The sequence below is a fragment of the Trichosurus vulpecula genome, chromosome 4 (genome assembly GCF_011100635.1).
Source record: "Trichosurus vulpecula isolate mTriVul1 chromosome 4, mTriVul1.pri, whole genome shotgun sequence".
Taxonomy (NCBI): domain Eukaryota; kingdom Metazoa; phylum Chordata; class Mammalia; order Diprotodontia; family Phalangeridae; genus Trichosurus; species Trichosurus vulpecula.
In genome coordinates this window covers 117,784,335-117,801,307 of record NC_050576.1, presented here as the reverse complement: position 1 = coordinate 117,801,307, position 16,973 = coordinate 117,784,335, and the positions used below count along the sequence as shown (strand labels likewise).

General features: G+C 41.9%; 1 protein-coding gene across 1 annotated transcript in view; it reads right to left on the bottom strand.

Annotated features, from left to right (window-relative positions):
- Nucleotides 1-264: 264 nt before the first annotated feature.
- The window catches only part of SMYD2 (SET and MYND domain containing 2), an 85,114-nt gene continuing 68,405 nt past the window's right edge, over nt 265-16,973 (bottom strand). The window contains exons 7-12 of the mRNA XM_036757636.1: nt 16,163-16,265; nt 12,967-13,077; nt 10,576-10,696; nt 8,602-8,776; nt 5,677-5,785; nt 265-723 (exon numbers count right to left, since the gene is read on the bottom strand). Coding sequence (XP_036613531.1) covers nt 643-723; nt 5,677-5,785; nt 8,602-8,776; nt 10,576-10,696; nt 12,967-13,077; nt 16,163-16,265 — 700 coding nt within the window. The 3' untranslated portion in view covers nt 265-642. The remainder of the gene's footprint in view (nt 724-5,676; nt 5,786-8,601; nt 8,777-10,575; nt 10,697-12,966; nt 13,078-16,162; nt 16,266-16,973) is intronic.

The following is a 16,973-nucleotide window of genomic DNA, read 5'->3' as shown; positions in this document are numbered from 1 at the left end:
CAAAAAGCGATATAGTCATTTGGACAAATCACCTCCCCTGTCCAGGCTCAGTTTACTCATTTGTTAATTAAGAGAATTGGCCTAGAATGATTTCTAAGATCTCTTCCAGCTCTAAATTCTATAATTTAGGCTATCCCTCTAGAAGGCAGAGGAGAGAGACTTACAAATTAGGTTACAAATCCCTCACAGGATCCTCCATACCCCATAATCTCACAAACCAACCGTACAAGTTTCCCTAGAAAATAAATAAAAAACAGACGAAAAGGGTTTTAATTATTCCTTTTATTACCTTACATCACTCAGATTTATTCTGAACATTAAAACAGGCAAAGAGGAAGGAAAAAAAATATGGAATTTTTTTTTCTCTTCCAACTTGATCTGTCAAAAGTATATTGTACGAAACCATGGCATTATCTCTTAGAAAAAGCATTCAAAAATTAATTTCATAGGAAGGATTAAGAAGTTTAAAATAAACCTCTGAGTAAGCAGTAGGTAGGTAAGGTTTTAAGTGCATCAAATGTTTCTCATTCCAGTTCTATTAGAGAAATGCCAGAGGGCCATGCTTCCAAAGGACCCTCATGCACTCAGTTCTCTGAGGTTTCCACAAAGAATCTAAATAAAAGCTGAAGGGATCGCATAGGTTCAGTGGTCTTCGATTTCCTTTTTAATCTCAGAAATGTAGGGATGATCTTTGCCATGAGCCACTTCCATAATAGCAATAGCCTAGAGGAGGAAAAAATGGTAAATGAGAAAACTGACCGTTCTCCTTCCAGCCCTCCTGAAGATCCCTTTGCACGCCCTCCCTTACAGCGTAAATGAAAAGACAGTAGGGGGAGGTTTCTTCATGCCTACCCTGTGGCCCAGGTTGAGAAATGGGATTCTTTTTTTTTTTTATTGAAAGCAGGTAAAATAATCAAATGATTCAGGCTCATGGCTATCATGGGTTAGGGTTAAGGAACCTCAGGGGTCACCCAGACCCACTCCCTCATTTACTGATCAGAAAAATGAGGGCCAGACAGTCACCGCTGCAAGGCCACACAGATTTTTTAAAATAGGAAACTGAACAAAAGACTCTGAAACAAACCTTAACCATTTGTGTGTATGTCATGAACCATTCTGGCTGTCTGGCAAAGCCTAACGACATTTCAGAATGTTTTTTAAATGAATAAAATGTGAAGATTGCAAAGGAAATCAATTATATTGACATATAATTATGAAAATGTTCAAGTTTTTAATCCTAGGTAAAAGCCCCTGTTCTAAAGCTAGTCTACACAGGTCAAATAAAGTAAAACAATCAGGAAAACATTATCTGGATTGTTAAGCTTTAAAAAACAAACATCCCCACATCTCCTGGAGTGTTTCTCAAGGGAGTTTCTGTGGTGAAGACTCTTTGGCCTCACTCTTCTGGATATTTTAGGAGAAAGAGGTTCTCCACATGGTCTGGCCACAGGTTTTCCACTCCGTTGGTTGTGCTCAGCCAGGACTAGATGCACTGACCCGAGGGATCTCCAATGTGTTAAATAAGTGTTTCCCCAGGAAAGGGGAAACTTAACAGTAGGGAATAGGAACTGAAGGGTGGATCTGATTTAAATCTAATCAACTGAAATTACAATTTAAATAATTAGACAGGAAGAGCTGATTTAATCTTCTTTTCCACCAAGTTCGTCCTTCCCTAGCAAAACCGTATGAGAATTCTACTCTGATGCCTCACTATGGCAGTGTTAAATGAGCTCTGGCAGTCCCTACTGAAGTGTAAAGGCTTCCGGTATGTGTTGTTTTTCAGTTGTGTTCAACTCTTTGTGACCTCAGTTGGGGTTTTCTTGACAAAGATACTGGAGTGGTTTGCCATTCCCTTCTTCAGTTCATTCAAATGAGGACTGAGGCAAGAAGGGTTGATTTGCCCAGGGTCACACAGCTAATAAGTGTCTGAGGCTGGATTTGAACTCAAGAAGATGAGTTTTCCTGACTCTAGCCCCAGCAGTCTAACCACCGCACCACCTAGCTGCCCTAATGCATGTGCTGTCTAAATTCATAGAGTCACATCTGGCTATTCCACAACCATGGAAATTACAGTTCTGTGAGTCTCAGGGAGCAGAAAAAAATTTATGTATATAAATTTTGGTAGTCCACAGGGAAAAGCAGAGTAAGAGTTTGAATATATCTAAAGGTATGTATGTGGGGGCAGCCAGGTGGCACAGTGGATAGAGTGCTAGGCCTGGAATTTGGAAGACTCACCTTCATGACCTTAAATCTGGCTCTGTGTGACTCTGGGCAAGTTACTCAACTCCTCAGCAAGTCAAGTTCATTGTTTAGGAACTTCTTAATTAAAAACAAATTATCTTCCCCAGGGCTGATGACCTTGCCCACACAGATGGTTTCCAGGGGCCTGTCTACCTCAGTTCTTCGTTTATAAAATGAGCTGGGGAAGGAAATGGCAAACCAGTACCTTTGCCAAGAAAATCCCAAATGGGGTCATGAAGAGTCAGACATGACTGAAAAATGACCAAATAAAGGTATTCAATGCAATTCCACAAACATTTCCTAAGTGACCATTATGTGCTAGGCTCTAGCATATAAAGATAAGACAAAGGGCTTGCCTTCAAGGAGCTTCCATTCTACTAGGGGATATAATATGTCCACAGATACTAAATATGAGATAATTTGAGGAAAGAAAACACCAACCACTAGAGGAATCAGGAAAGACTTCCTATAGGAGGTGGCATATAAGCTGAAATTTGAAGAAAAGTAGGGGGTCAAGATGGAGATGTGAGGAAAGGGTACATTTAAGGCATGGGACCCAGCCCAGTCAAAGGTGTAGAGGTGGGATACATAGAATGTCACATGCAAGGAACAAAAACTAGGTCAGTTATACTGGAATAATGTAAATAGTCACAAGGAATGTCTGGAAGGTCTGCCGGGAGCCAGAGCCAGATTACAAAGGGCCATAAGTGCCAGGAAGAAGAGTTTTCACTTTACCCTGGGGGCAATAGGAAGACACTGGAGATCTGTGTAGTAAAGCTTCATGGTCAGACCTTTTTTAGGAATATTAATCTGGCTGTTTTGTGGAGGATGGGCTGGAGAAGAGGGATATTTGAAGCAGGAAGCTCTTAAAGTATTCTGGGTGGGAGGTGATGAAGGCCTGCCAGAACTAGAGTCGTTGGTGATCATGTGAAAAGTGTGGATGTGAAAGATATAGTGCCCGTAGAATTCTATGACTTGGTGGCTGATTAAACAGGAGAAGGGGGTAAGAGACAAAAGAATCAAGAATGACTCAGTGGTTACAAACCTGGGGAGCTGGAATGATTGGTGATATTCTCCATAGAAATAAGGAGGTTTTGAAGAAGGGTAGGAGGGAAGGTAAAACATTTTATTTTCGATGTCAAATTTGAGATGCCCATGGGACATATTGGGTAGAGATATCCTATAGGTAGTTGGTGATGTAGGACAGGAGTTCAGGAAAGAAATGAGAGCTGGATATATCGATAGGAGGACCATTTGCACAGAGATAATAGAACCCAAGAAAGCTGATGAGATCACCAATGGATAGCATAGAGAGAAGAGTAGAAGGCCCAATAAAGAACTTTGGGGGACACTCATGATTGGTCGGCAGGAGATGGATGATGTGCTAGGAAAAGATTGAGGAGTAGTCACAGATGTTGAAAGAGAACCAAGAAAAAACAGTGTCACAAAAGCCAAAGGGGGAGAGAGTGTAGGAGTGTGCTAAGCTTCAAAAGCTTTAGAGACAAATTAAACAGAATGAGAACAAAAGATTAATCACTGGCAACCTTGGAGCAAATAGTTTCAGTGCAATGATAGAAATTAGAAGCCAGATTGAAAGGAACTAAGAAATTAATGGGGAATAAGGAAATGAAGGTAACAAAGATAAGACTGCTCTTCCTAGTAGTCAGGCTGTCAGAAGGAAAAGAGACTGAAGAAAATAGATTTAAGGCTAGTTACAGCCAAATGAAGGTTTTGTGAATCGGGAGACCCGGTCATCCTTGTAGGAGTCACAGAAGAAACCAGCGAGTGAGAAGCTGAAGGTGAGAAAAAGTTAGAATGACTAATGAAGCAAGTCAGCATGAGACAGGATAGGGTGGGATCCTCAGTAGAGGGGTGGATCTTGGCGAGGAGATTAGAACAAAGGAAGAGAGGAGAAGAGATGACATAGAGAGGTGACATGCAGAGTAAGGGAGAATCAACCTATCTACAATCAACAAGCATTTATCTGAATGAGTGAGAGTACACAGGGGATGGCCTCTACTTTCTTAGCAAAGCAAGGTGAGGTCCTCTCTTCAAAGGGCTCAGGGAGGGAGTTGTGTAAAATGCCAAGAAGAGAAAGGTTGGGATTAGCTATTGTGGGGCTACAAAGATCTAATATGAGGATAGCCGTGCCGAAGTGGGTCCCCCAATACTCTTCACTGCATTGTAGGAGACAATGTGGAGGGCCCGTCTCCATGCCCTCCAAATGACAGTATAGAAGACTTAGCTGTGATTATGGCATGAGACCAATGTGGCTAATGTTATGGGCTGGATCACAGTGCGGGCCTGTTACTTTCACATAGAGAAAAACTCTGGCCAGATGTGTGCCAGTGTTCATCGCTAAGTCTCTGTGAGAAGAGTGAAAACTCATCTCCACAAATGTCCAGCTGGTGGCTCAAGAGGGTCATTTTTATATAAGAAGTGAATTACCCAAGTGGTCATATTAGGAAAAAACTTTATATAACATTATTCCACTTTATACTGTCTGAGGTCCAGACAAAACTAGCCTTCTCAGATACAACACTCCATCTGTTGTCCCACATTCTCCTCACCTTCACCTCCTAATGGCCAGCATTTATATGGGGCATCAAGGTTTGCAAGTGCATTACATGTGCTATCTCCTTTGGTCCTTCCAACAACCCTTGTAAGGTCAGTGTTATTCATATCTCTATTTTATGGAAGAGGAAACTGAGACTAAGAGATCAAGTGACTTGCTGAGGACTACACAGTGAGTAAGTATCAGAGGAAAAATTTCAACTCTGGTCTTCAGGACTCCAAATCTACACTCTCTCCACTGTGCCAAAGCTCAGCTCAAGCATTTCCTTCTATATGAGGCCTTTCCTGGTGCCTCCCGGCCCATCCCCCAGCTGCTAGTGCCTCTTCTCCTCCCCTAGATTACCTTCTATTTGTTTTTTATATACATGCTCTTCTGCCCAATATAAACTCCTTAAGGACAGGTACTGCTATACTTTTATCTTTGTTCCCCCAACTTTGGGCACAGTGGTCCTCATATTGAAGATACATTAAATAAAATGGCTTTTAATCAATTATATTAGCGAAGCACTCCAAGAAAAAATAACTTAAATATTTTTTTTAAAAACCACTTTGGGGCAGCCAGGTGGCGCAGTGAGTAGAGCACCAGCCCTGGAGTCAGGAGGACCTGAGTTCAAATCCGGCCTTAGACACTCGACAGACTAGCTGTGTGACCTTGGGCAAGTCACTTAACCGCAATTGCTCCGCCTTCCCCCTTACCAAAAAAACAACATTTCAAGATTTGCCAAGTACTACAGCCCCATATGACCCTGCGAGAGAGGCGGCAATGCCAGCAGTTTATTTTTACAGGCTGGGAGATGGTCCCATCCCCAACTTCCACAAGAGTCAGCAGAGAAGTCAGTTACTGGGGAAGAGTCCAATTACCTTTTTCAGGGCTTTTACTCCTGAAGCTTTGTGTTCTAGTCCCATATACAGCCTTCCCAGCTTGAGCCACATGGAAGCCACGTTGAGGGAATACAGTGGATAATGTTTGCTAAAGGACAACAAAGAAAGAAGATAAGCCATCTTATTATTAGATCTTCCGCACTGGCATCTGTGTGTCCTACCTGGAGAAACAAGAAGCTTGAACATGCACCTTTTAATTCAATGCATCTGCAGTGGGTTGAAATCTGTAAGAAACAAATGGCTTTCCTCTATTCTGTGGCCACAGTCTTCCAGCCCCATCTCAGAAATGTTTACCAATAGACAACAGGGAATCCAGTTGGGAGTCTTGGTGGATCGGCATGACCCAGCCCAACAAGTACTTACCACTTCAAGCAAACAAATGTGCTTCAAGGGTTGTGTGCAAAATGATTTAAAGTACACCTCGAGAGGATGCTCTCTGGGAAAATCCTACGGCAAACTATTTTTAAAATAATGGCCCCCTTACTTGTTATGGAAATTTACATTGATATTTTGAGTTTCCTTAAGGCCAGGCATATCTGTATTAGAGAAACGACCCAAAGAAAATGGCCTACTGACAGTGGCTTAAGGATGCCATTTTTACATATGAAGGACAGCACATTATCACAGTGAACCTGGGCTAACAGTCCTCTGGAACTCAGTCCTTCTATCTGTGTGCCAAAATGGAAGAAGCATTTATACTTAAGCTCCATGAAGCCAAAGACTACACTCCCCATTTCTTTTCTCTCCCCAGTGCAGAGCAGAGAAATATACTGTATCTATTATATATAGTGTAGTAGATGCTCAGTGGAATTTATCGAGCAATGTATGAACTAGTGGGGCATTCCCACATATTGGGCAGTTGTGTTATACAGGGTTGGGGAACCTGCAGCCTCCAGGCCACATGTGGCCTTCTAGGTCCTCAGGTGCAGCCTTTTGACTGAGTCCAAGTTTTACAGAACAAATCCTTTTATTAAGGGGATTTGCTCCGTGAAGTGTGGATTCAAAGGGCTACACTTGAGGACCTGGAGGGCCACATGTGACCTTGAGGCCACAGGCTCCCCATCCCTGTGGGAATCCATGTCTCCCATGGTAGCATTAACCAAAGGGGGAGATTCTACCTTGCTCTTCGGAGAGGTAGAAACGAGTGAGGTGTGGGGGGTTGGGACTCTGGAGAAGGGTTAGGGCGATGATGTGAGGGAGGTCTCTATAGGAATAGACCCAACTCCATAGGATTTGGGGGCTAAAGAGGACACTGAGTGACCCTGGAAGCCAACTGGGAACTAGGCCAAGAGCTGGGTCTTCCTTTCCAAGAAGAGTGGCTGGGTATTTCTGAGCAAAGTGTGGGGAGGATCAGAGAAAGCTCCAAGCTTGCACATTCCTGGCCTCACCCACTGCAGGGTGCTGGGAGGTGGGGGTGAGGCATTTATCTAGAATTTGAACTACAAACTCCATCTCTGGGCAGTTTTCGAGAGCTTACTTCCCCTCTCGCTCCCTCTGCTGGCCAGTTGAAGCAGTGCTACCTAAGGACTGAACCTTCAGGGTAAAGCCACTTCACTAAGAGTGGGTGAAATCAGGCTCTAAGTCTCAGGGCTGGAAGAGTCACTGAGGACTTTATCTTATCCATCCTCTATATGGTTAACTTTCTGTTCCAACCAGTGAAGCCCTTTCCTGCTTCCAGAAATATTTCGGGGAAAAAAGCCTTGGTCTATCCTTCCTGGAGCTTTTCTGCATCTGACCTTCAGATGGCATCCAGCAGATTAAATTCCAACTCCTACTCTGTTCTTGGCAGAGATGGAGGGCAGGTATGGATGAGTAACTGCTCTCTGAAAGAGGGTTCTTTGGGAATGACCACATGGTGAGTCGCTTCTCAGGAGAACTGACAAAAATGCCCAAAAGGGGACAAAAGATTTTTAATGGCAAGAGAACAGATGGGAGAAAATATGCAGGAAAGCATAACTCTGTGCCTCTTTGTGATTTACAATGGGCTTTCCTGTTGAGGAGAGGCAGTCATGTCATAGTGGATAGAAAACTAGCTTTGAAGCCAGGAAGACCTGGATTCAAGTCCCACCCCTGACACATACTGACTGTATGATCCTAGTCAAGTGACTTCACTTTTTAAATGAAAGCAATTCTTTAAGACTATAAATTGCAGAGAAGGTACTTGAATTGGGAGAAAAAGTTTTCTCCCCTGGGAGTTGCCTATACCAATGAAATCACTTGTCCAGCCCTTAACTCTGTCTTTCCTCAAGATAATCCAGTGAGGTAGAATACTAGAGGGTAGTTATCTATCCTGCCTGTAGGTCACATGACTTGCCTAAGGTCTCTCACACACAGAAAGTTAAGTACTGGAGGTGGGGTGGGCCTTGGGCCTGAGACCTTTCCCTCTATACCTCTCTAAAAGGGATCTGAAATCTTTAGCCAGAGTCTACTGTTATTCCCACTGGGCATGTGTGTGTCAAATTCAAATTCTCTTTGCCTAGCTTTGAGATAATGGGAGGGGTGAAGAGTCATTAGACCTCCATGGATATGGGCTTACACAAAAAAAAAAAAAAACAAGGCTATCCAAGCCTCACTGAAGGGTAGCAGCTCAATCCCTACTAACATAGGGGTCACCATGGCTGGTGGAGGACTTTCCCCAATACCCAACTGCATTAGTGATAGCTACTTTCCTATGGGATGCCCAGCTGCCCCTGAAAGCAGAGCCCTAAAGAGACAGAACAGCTCTTAAAGAATGAACATAGACCTTGTAATTCTGTCCTAAGATGTGCAGAGAATCAAAAGGCTGCCCTGCTAGGCACATTCCAGGAAGAAAAATCAATCAGCTTGGATTGTGATTACAGCAAAAATTCTAAAACAATAATTACATTTCGGCACTTTGTGACCTGAATAACCACCCCAAGTTACCTGTAGGGCTTAATGATTTTCTGTCCATAGCGCAAGGCACCTTCCCAGTCCTGCATGTATAGGCAGACGCCCATGGCCTGGTACATCATATGTAACATATACACGTTGCTATCTTCAAACAAGGAGCCCATCTTCTCCTGGCTGAGCTCACATATCTCCAGCAGCTCGCTGGGGGTTGCATGGGAGTCAAGAAAAATGAGCAATATGGCTGGCTACCTAAAATTAGGGGGCACAGACAACACTATCTATGATCATAAGGTTTGGTAAAGTGTTTGAAGAGCACATGCCTTACCTCCCCAAATTCTACATTCAAACCATCCCAGAAAGAGAATGATCTTAAATATTTCCTAAACACAAAATAATTCTAATTAAATTGCTTATTTTCTTTAATTAAAAAAAATACTGAAGGCACCAAATTACAATAGAAAATAAAGATTTTAGCCACATAGAAACTGACTTTTTAAATTAAAGGATAATCTGAATCACGTCTTAGAGCTGCAAGGGAAATCAGAAGTTGCTAGGCTCCGAGGTACACAGCTAGAAGGGACTAGAAAGTCATTGAAGCATCTCATTTACAGATGCGGACACTAAAGGACAGAGGGGATGGGTGATTTCCCCAAAGTCACAAAGGCAGTAAAGAGCAAAGTCAAAATTGGAAATCAGATACTGGGACTCCACGTTCAGTATTTTTTTTCTTCTTTTTAAAATAAAAAAAAAAATCCTTATTCTGAACTGAAACATCAAATAAAACAAGCATTTCCACTAACAAAGTAGAACAGAAAAAAAGATTGTCTATGAAACTGAACAGCTATTAGGTACAGCTTGTTTTTCCTCTAAGTATATAAGAAATTCAACATACAACTTTCAAAGCTGTCCTCTTCTGTGCTTCCTTTTGGCCTTTTTTCTGTTCATTAAAACAAAACAAAACCTTAATGACCTTTTCAGGGCTATTTTCAATGTACCATTCTCTAACTTCCAACTCAATGAAGGAATAGCCTTTAAAATGCCTCTGTCAGGTGATCATTCAACCTCCCTTTAAGTAATCCCAGTAATGGTGGTGGCCCAGCCTCAAAAGGCAGCGCATTCCATCTTGAAATAAATCTAACTGCTAGGAAATATTACCTTAAATTGAACCCAAATTTGCCTTCCCTCAATTTCTACCCATGGATCTTGGGTTCTGTCCCTTGAAGCTACATAAAGTAAATTAAATCCTTTCCCACAAAGTAACTCCTAGGAGAGACTGCTATTATATGAAATTATATTATTATTCAAGGCACGTAGCTGAGAAAACATTCTCGGCAGGGTTTTGGTAAAAGGGGAAATTTTAGAGACTTTTGGGCAGGTTTTCAAGTTCTGAGCATTAGCCACAGGAAAAGCTGGCTCACTTAAATGCAACAACTAAAGGAAGCAAGGGGGCAGATAACGCAAAAACCACGGATAACACCCTCCTTCCTATTTCCTTTCCCACCTCAAGCCCTTGAACACTTCGATCTGCCTCTAAAAAACAGCCAAGGACACATGTGGACATACATTCAACCACACGAGTCCCGTGGTGCCCAGTCCTGACTTTTCCCATTGCTCATCCCCTTTATCTATATATTGCTTTGCACACAGTAAGTGTATAATGCATGCTTTTTCATTATCTAATTAATTACTTGACTCATGCGGATAACTCCAGACTGGCTGCCCAATTACTGAATGTCTACTATGATATAGGAGTATGATATAGGGCTCTCTAAAGGTGCCTTCAAGGAACTAAGGTGAACTTGCAAAGAACTCCTTCAGACCCTCTGAAAGGAAGCAAATGATCCTACCTGAAAGCCAAGTTCTGTCCAAACTAGTCAAATAAGAAATGGGGGAAGTTGCTTTCTATAAAATCTACCAATTGAAGAGGATCTCTTTGTACAAGATTCAGACCCTATGCCCCCCACCTCTCCCTCCTCATCTCCTGTAGGGAGAGTGAGAAAAGGATATATTTATAATGCTTGGCCCTCCTAAATTCCTCGATGACATTCCGTGCATATTTCACCATGTCTCGGATGCTTTCGGACTTTGGGGGCTCGCTCAGTTTTCGGATTTCCACCTTGGCTTTATCCTGAAAGAAACATTTATGAAAGCTATGAAGGGAATTATATTGGTAGAGAAATCTTACAAACACGAAGAACTCACATATCTTTGTATCTGGATTTGTAAGACGCTCACAGACACTAATGGAAAAAAGGAGCAGGGGACAGTGGAAAGGATGCTGAATGAGAAGCTGGAAGGCCTGGATTTGAATCTCAGCTCTGCTGCGTGTTACGTTGGCTGAATCTCTTTATTTCTCTGGGCCTAAGTTTTCTTACCTGTAACGTGGGGGTCGATCTTATAAGTTGTGGATTTTTTTAAGAATAAAATGGGTTGCTGCCGGCTGGAAGAATGGATGAACAAATTGTGTTATATGAATGCAATGGAGTGTTATCACCTCATAAGAAAAGACTAACACGAAAAATTAACAGAAACCTGGGAATACTCATGTGAACCAATGCATAATAAAATAAGGAGAACCAGGAGAATGATTTGCACGATGACCACAACAACATAAGGGAGAACAATACTGAAGACATCAGAACTCTGATGCGGCAGGATCGAATGTAACTTGGCAAAGAGATGAAGTAGGTACTCTAGGAATGGAATGACCTTTAGATGTGGCTGATGTGTTGATTTTGCTTAATTCTATTTTGTTTGTTATGGGAGAGGAGATTATTGCAGGGAGCAGGGTAGGAAACTGGGTAGTATTGGGCAATGCAAAAGAAAAAAAGGCATCAATAAAACATTTATAAAATTTCTAAATTTTATAAATTTAAGTATAGAAAGGTGCTTTCTAGTTCGAATATTGTGTTTCAATGATTCTGAATCAAGTTGGGATGAACAGAAATTAGGCAGCAGACCTGAAAGAAACTTAATACTTTCTACAATATCTGTTTAAAAAATTGGATTTCATGGGAACCTTTGCCTAGGGCAGGGTGCTCAGTAGGCATCTGTGGCCACACAGGGAAGAAAACAGGGCAGGGTTGGCATTAGTCAACATCAGGTTTGATGTGGGTGGTGCTATGGTAAACTCAATCTTTCTGGTCTCATGGCCTAAAAACTTCTCTAAACTGGTTTGTGAAGTTGCTGGAATTCTTCATTTGTGGTTTTGCTCCCCTCCCCTTCTCCCATTTTTTCTCTCCCACTTCCAAAGGTACATTCCATTTTGAGAGATGGTAACTTGGTAATTCCTTCCCATGCCCAAATTCTTGTAGAAACCTCCCCCTACACCCAGTACTGAGCTGTCAGAAATAGGTCTGAGTAGAAGGAAAGCAGACTAGCAACTGAGGTTCCTAGGAATGTCTTGGCAAAGTTGGGGCCGTCTGTAAACTGAGGAGGTTCAACCTGATGCCTGTTAAGGCCTTGCCTAAGCCCTCAGATTGGCTGAAATATCAGACAAATCAGAAAGGCCACTCTGGATCAGCTCACTGGTCTCTCTTCAAATTTTAGAGTATTTAGCATATACAAAAGAAACAAAATAAAGGGGTTAGTTTTTCATAAAGAAAAATTACCCCCTTGACAAACTTCTCATACTTTCGTGGGGCATATGTGTGTGTCACACACATACACACGCCCCCTGAATACATATGTACCAAATACACATGTGTACACACACACATGCCCACTGAATACATACGTACCAAATACACATATGTATACGCACACACACACACACACACACACACGACTCTGTGCCCCAGCTCTTAAAACTCATAACTCTCTTATCTTGGAGATGAATAAACAGGCCTAGGGATATTTTCAGGGACTTGTCCAAGATCACAAAGTTGTCTGGAGGCAGAAGGAAAAGAAGAGAACCTGCCCCTCCTAAGAGTATGTGCTTTCCCCTCCACAGTGCTGCCATGGTAACAGACCTCTAAGAAGTCATCATCTGAAAAGGGAGAAGGGAATAAGCATTTCTATGGCACCTGGTATGTGCCAGGCACTGTGCTCTGTGCTGTTTACAAGTATTATCTCACTGGATCCTCACGACCACCCTGGGAGGTACTGACTTTTCTATTATTACCATTTTACAGATGAGGAAACTGAGGCAGACAGGTTCTGTATAAGTGTCTTGACTCCAGGTCCAGTACTCTATGCATTGTGACAACACCTGCCTCTCAAAGCTTTTTCCTGAAAAGGGATGGAAAGGAGCACCTTCCCCTGAGATGAACATTACTGGGGATCTGGGGAGTCAAATGTCAGTTTGGAAGGAGAGAGAAGAAGCTGATCCTGGAAATGGATCTTGGGAAGTCCAGAGATGTCAGGGTGACCAGACTGTCCATGTTACAGAGGCATTACCTTTGCTTTCGTAGTACATTCTCTGCATTCACATGTAAAGAAATAGGAGTCTTTTAATCGGTCATTCCGATCCTCTGTAGGATACAACAGGTCAATATAGCTAGTAAAAACCTAAGGAGCAAAAAAAAAAAAAAGAAAAAAAAAGAAAAAAAAAAGGATGATTATAATGTTCAGATTTAGTGTGGTATAGTGGATCAAGCACTGGATTTGGTGCCCACAAGATCTGGGTTCAAATCCTCCCACAGATACCAACTCTGGGAACCTGGGCAAGTACCTTTACTTTTCTGGACCTCGGTTTTCTCATCTGTAAAATGAGGGGGTTGAATTCAATTACAGCCCAACTCCCTTCTTACTCTAAATCTACGATCCTGTCCCCTAAGATTTTAATGATGGTCTAGGAATTTCTTCATAAACAGGCCCTAAGTCAATGACTTCTAGAATGAACTGAGTTGTAGTAGGCTACAGTGGGTGGCCCAAGGAATGCACAAAAGTTGAATAATTTGGGTTCATCATTCCCTTATATTCTCTGCTTCTTGTGTTGGGAAAATCCCCTGCTACCAAGTAAAGTGTCCCAATTCTGAAGGGGTTATTGGTTCTCTTCTCGGGTCTCCTTAAAAAAGGCTCCCCAAAGGGTCTTTGCCTCTCTCTCCTCACTCTAGAGAACCAACTGTGGATTTCCCCCAGCAGGAGTCCACCTCTGACTCCCATAGAGAAGAAAGGACCCTTTGGTTTGGCAACTGCATGCTATCCTTGCCCACACTTTCTAGCTTTTTGCACTTTTGTTGCATCAAATTGGATTTTTTGCATGTTTTTATCGTAGCCACTCTGGCATGGTGAAGAAACTGGTGGTGAGACATTTCCCCTTCACTCCTAAGTCACAGTGCAGTGGAGAAAGAACCTCAAAGTTGCAACTTTTACTGCCAACAGTTCTGTGTCCAAGCCTTAGGGAAGCACCAAGAATGGGAGGCATGGGAGATACAGAACTGTCGTCCCATACAGCTGGCTGCTTTCAATTTTGCCAGCTGTGCCCAGGAACTTTGGAAACTCTTACCTTTGGTGGCCATCAGGTCTGCTCTTGAGTTTTCTAGCATGTTCCTGTCACTAAGCCTCTGAGCATATGGAAGAGGCCAACATTTAAATATCCATTATCTATTCACTGGGACCAACATTTGCTGATCATCCCACATAATCAGGCAAATGTCTGACTGAACAGATGGATCTCAAATAGCCTTTTAAGTGCCAATAACCAGATAACCAACACACAGATATGGGAAACAAACTTGGAGGGAGCACCCCTGGTCTTAATTCTAAACCCCAAACTCAAGGACCTAAAAAAAGCAAAACACCAGCTATTTATGACACACTACTCAATGGACCCCTTCCCTTTCCAGAACTGGAATTAGGGGAAAAAAATGCCTTTCTACTTTACTGGGATCACTACATAATTTTTCAAAAACTGGAGGAGTAAGGGAAAAGAAAGCAGAAAGAGGCACAGAACAAGTCTCGCAAACATTCTTCCTCTGTACCCGCGCCCCCACCCCAAACATCTTTTTCTCTGCAAGGGTTAATGGACAAGCCTGTGCAATACTCACACTAACCCAGAAGATGGCGACAAAGTCCAGCAGACTGTCCCTGCTCATGTCAGCTGGTCACTGCAATGAACTGCTCATCTTTTCAGTTCGTCCCCAAATGAGCATTCCTGTCTTAAATGACTTAATTATTCTGACTAATTGGGATTTTTTTTTTAAACAAAGAGGCACTAGGGTGGATTTTACGAGACAGATATTCAGGAACCTAGACAGTTCTGCCAAGGATAGGGCACATTTCTCGTACAGTAAGAAGCTACAAAGCCCTATCTAGGTAATAGCTGCGTTTTTCAGAGAAATCTGTGTATTTCAAGGCCCTGATAGCTATGTCTAAAATACTTAAATTGAAATTTACATTAGCAATTATCAAACTGATATTTGATTTAAACTACAGAATTATATCAACTGATGTTCCCCCTGGTAACTCCAGTGTAGCTATAATTTATTTTTAACCCACATCGTACCAGTAAATTTAAACTACTCCACAATGAAGCCACTTGCAGGTGACCAGAATCTAATAGTACAGGACCATCCATGTAACTAATCAATACTGTACGGTGATAGAAGGTATGTAAGTATAGCCATACAGGTACAACTGAAGGTATAAGTATAGAAGGAGAATGATGGGAGGAAAATAGCACGTCTAGATCATGACAACTCTAAGAGAATGTAAGCCCCTTCGGGGCAGCAATTGTTTCATTTTTGCCTGCTATCCTCATCTAGCTATGTCTGGCACACAGTAAGTGCTCAATAGATGCTTGCTGATTCAGTGACTAACTGACCCATGCAATCCTTTGAGTGAAGCCAGATTTTTTTCTGTCTAAAATGCTCATTCTGTTCATTCCTTAAAAGAGCCAAAAATTTGACTGTCCATCTTAGTCAGATGTGTTAAAAAACAAAAAAGCAACCACAATCTTTGAAGTATCAAAATAATTTCTATTGACCACCAAGGGCAAGTTAGTGGAGAGTATGAGCCACAGCACATTACCAATGAAAATTTCCACATAAAAAGTAAATAAGGAATCTCAGCCAGGACATGTGTGATTTGAAAAGGGGGCAGGCTGGTCACTTACGCATGCTCTTGTAAGTAAGGAATGACAAATGAATGGTCTGAGTGCTGCCACCTAACATCAAGAGACCTATGGGGAGGCACACAAGGAAGCTCTAAAACAGGAATTACAAAAAGACATGGGAAAGAATCACATGATGAAAAGGCAGGAGGGTTTGAGGGTCTGTACTGAACGAACATGGATGCACTGAAGTAGGATACCAAAAAAAAAAAGACAAACAACAAAAACCACCCTTAAGTACAGAGGGATACGGAAGAGAGATGGCATAAATACTGATGTGGCTATTTCATGCAAGAAACAAATAGGAGACAGTATGAAGATATAAGCCTGGATAACCCACAAACCAGATAAATGGTCCCATGAAGAAACTGAGAAATGACTGTAACATTTAATGGGTGGAATTGATGGCCTAATATTTCCAGTTCTATTCACTTTACTCTTCCTGCTGACCCTGCACTGATTTTCCCCCATGGGTTAACCGATAAGAAAGGCTGGCTGACATTCCTACCACGGTCCACACTGGCCCACGCTCACACTTACCTCATCTCCAGGGTTTATTTCCTGCACAGCTCTCACTTCGGCCAGGGTCCCCTTATAGGTGACGATCACATTGGGACAACAACTGTGGTTCATCAGCGCAACGCTATCGTCAATGGAGGAAAAACAAACCATTTATCTCAAGGTAATTGGCAGGAAGTTAAGCACCGCTCAGCTGGACAGAAACTTTTAAAGAAAGACTGTCACTTCACTACACTAATCTTTTAAACTAATAATTAACAATTTCACTCCCTCTAAAGGAAGTATAATCCTATCCAGGGATTACAACCTTTAACGGCCCTGGAAACAGAATTGTTTTGTAGTAAATATGAAAATAAAGTGAAAAATGCCAAGCCAGAAGAAAGGCGTAGACACTAACAAAATAACATGAGGAGAAGTGGACGAGTATAAATGTACCAAGGATCCCAACTGGGGGCTTCAAAAGAGGGACTAAAAAAGTTTTATGATACTTTATGTCCTGAAATTATTTTAAATAACATTGTTCCTAAGCAAGTTTAGTTATTTCTATTGGTGCTTAATATTGATTTCTAATAAAATTAATTTTAAATGTGGGTCCCCCCAAAATGTAAATTTCCTCCCCACTAAGATGCGTGATTTAAATCATATATCTAAGCATGTACTCCATAATAAACTGTTATAAATAAGCAAAGGCCACTTATTGATAATTTTCCAAACCACTTTTTATATTAATGGATCAATTCCAAAGCCTGCCGTCTTCAGGCTCTGAAAAATCCTCATTCTCTGCAATGCCTGGTTTCCTACGTCGCTCCACTTAGGACTTCTTGGCTGATCT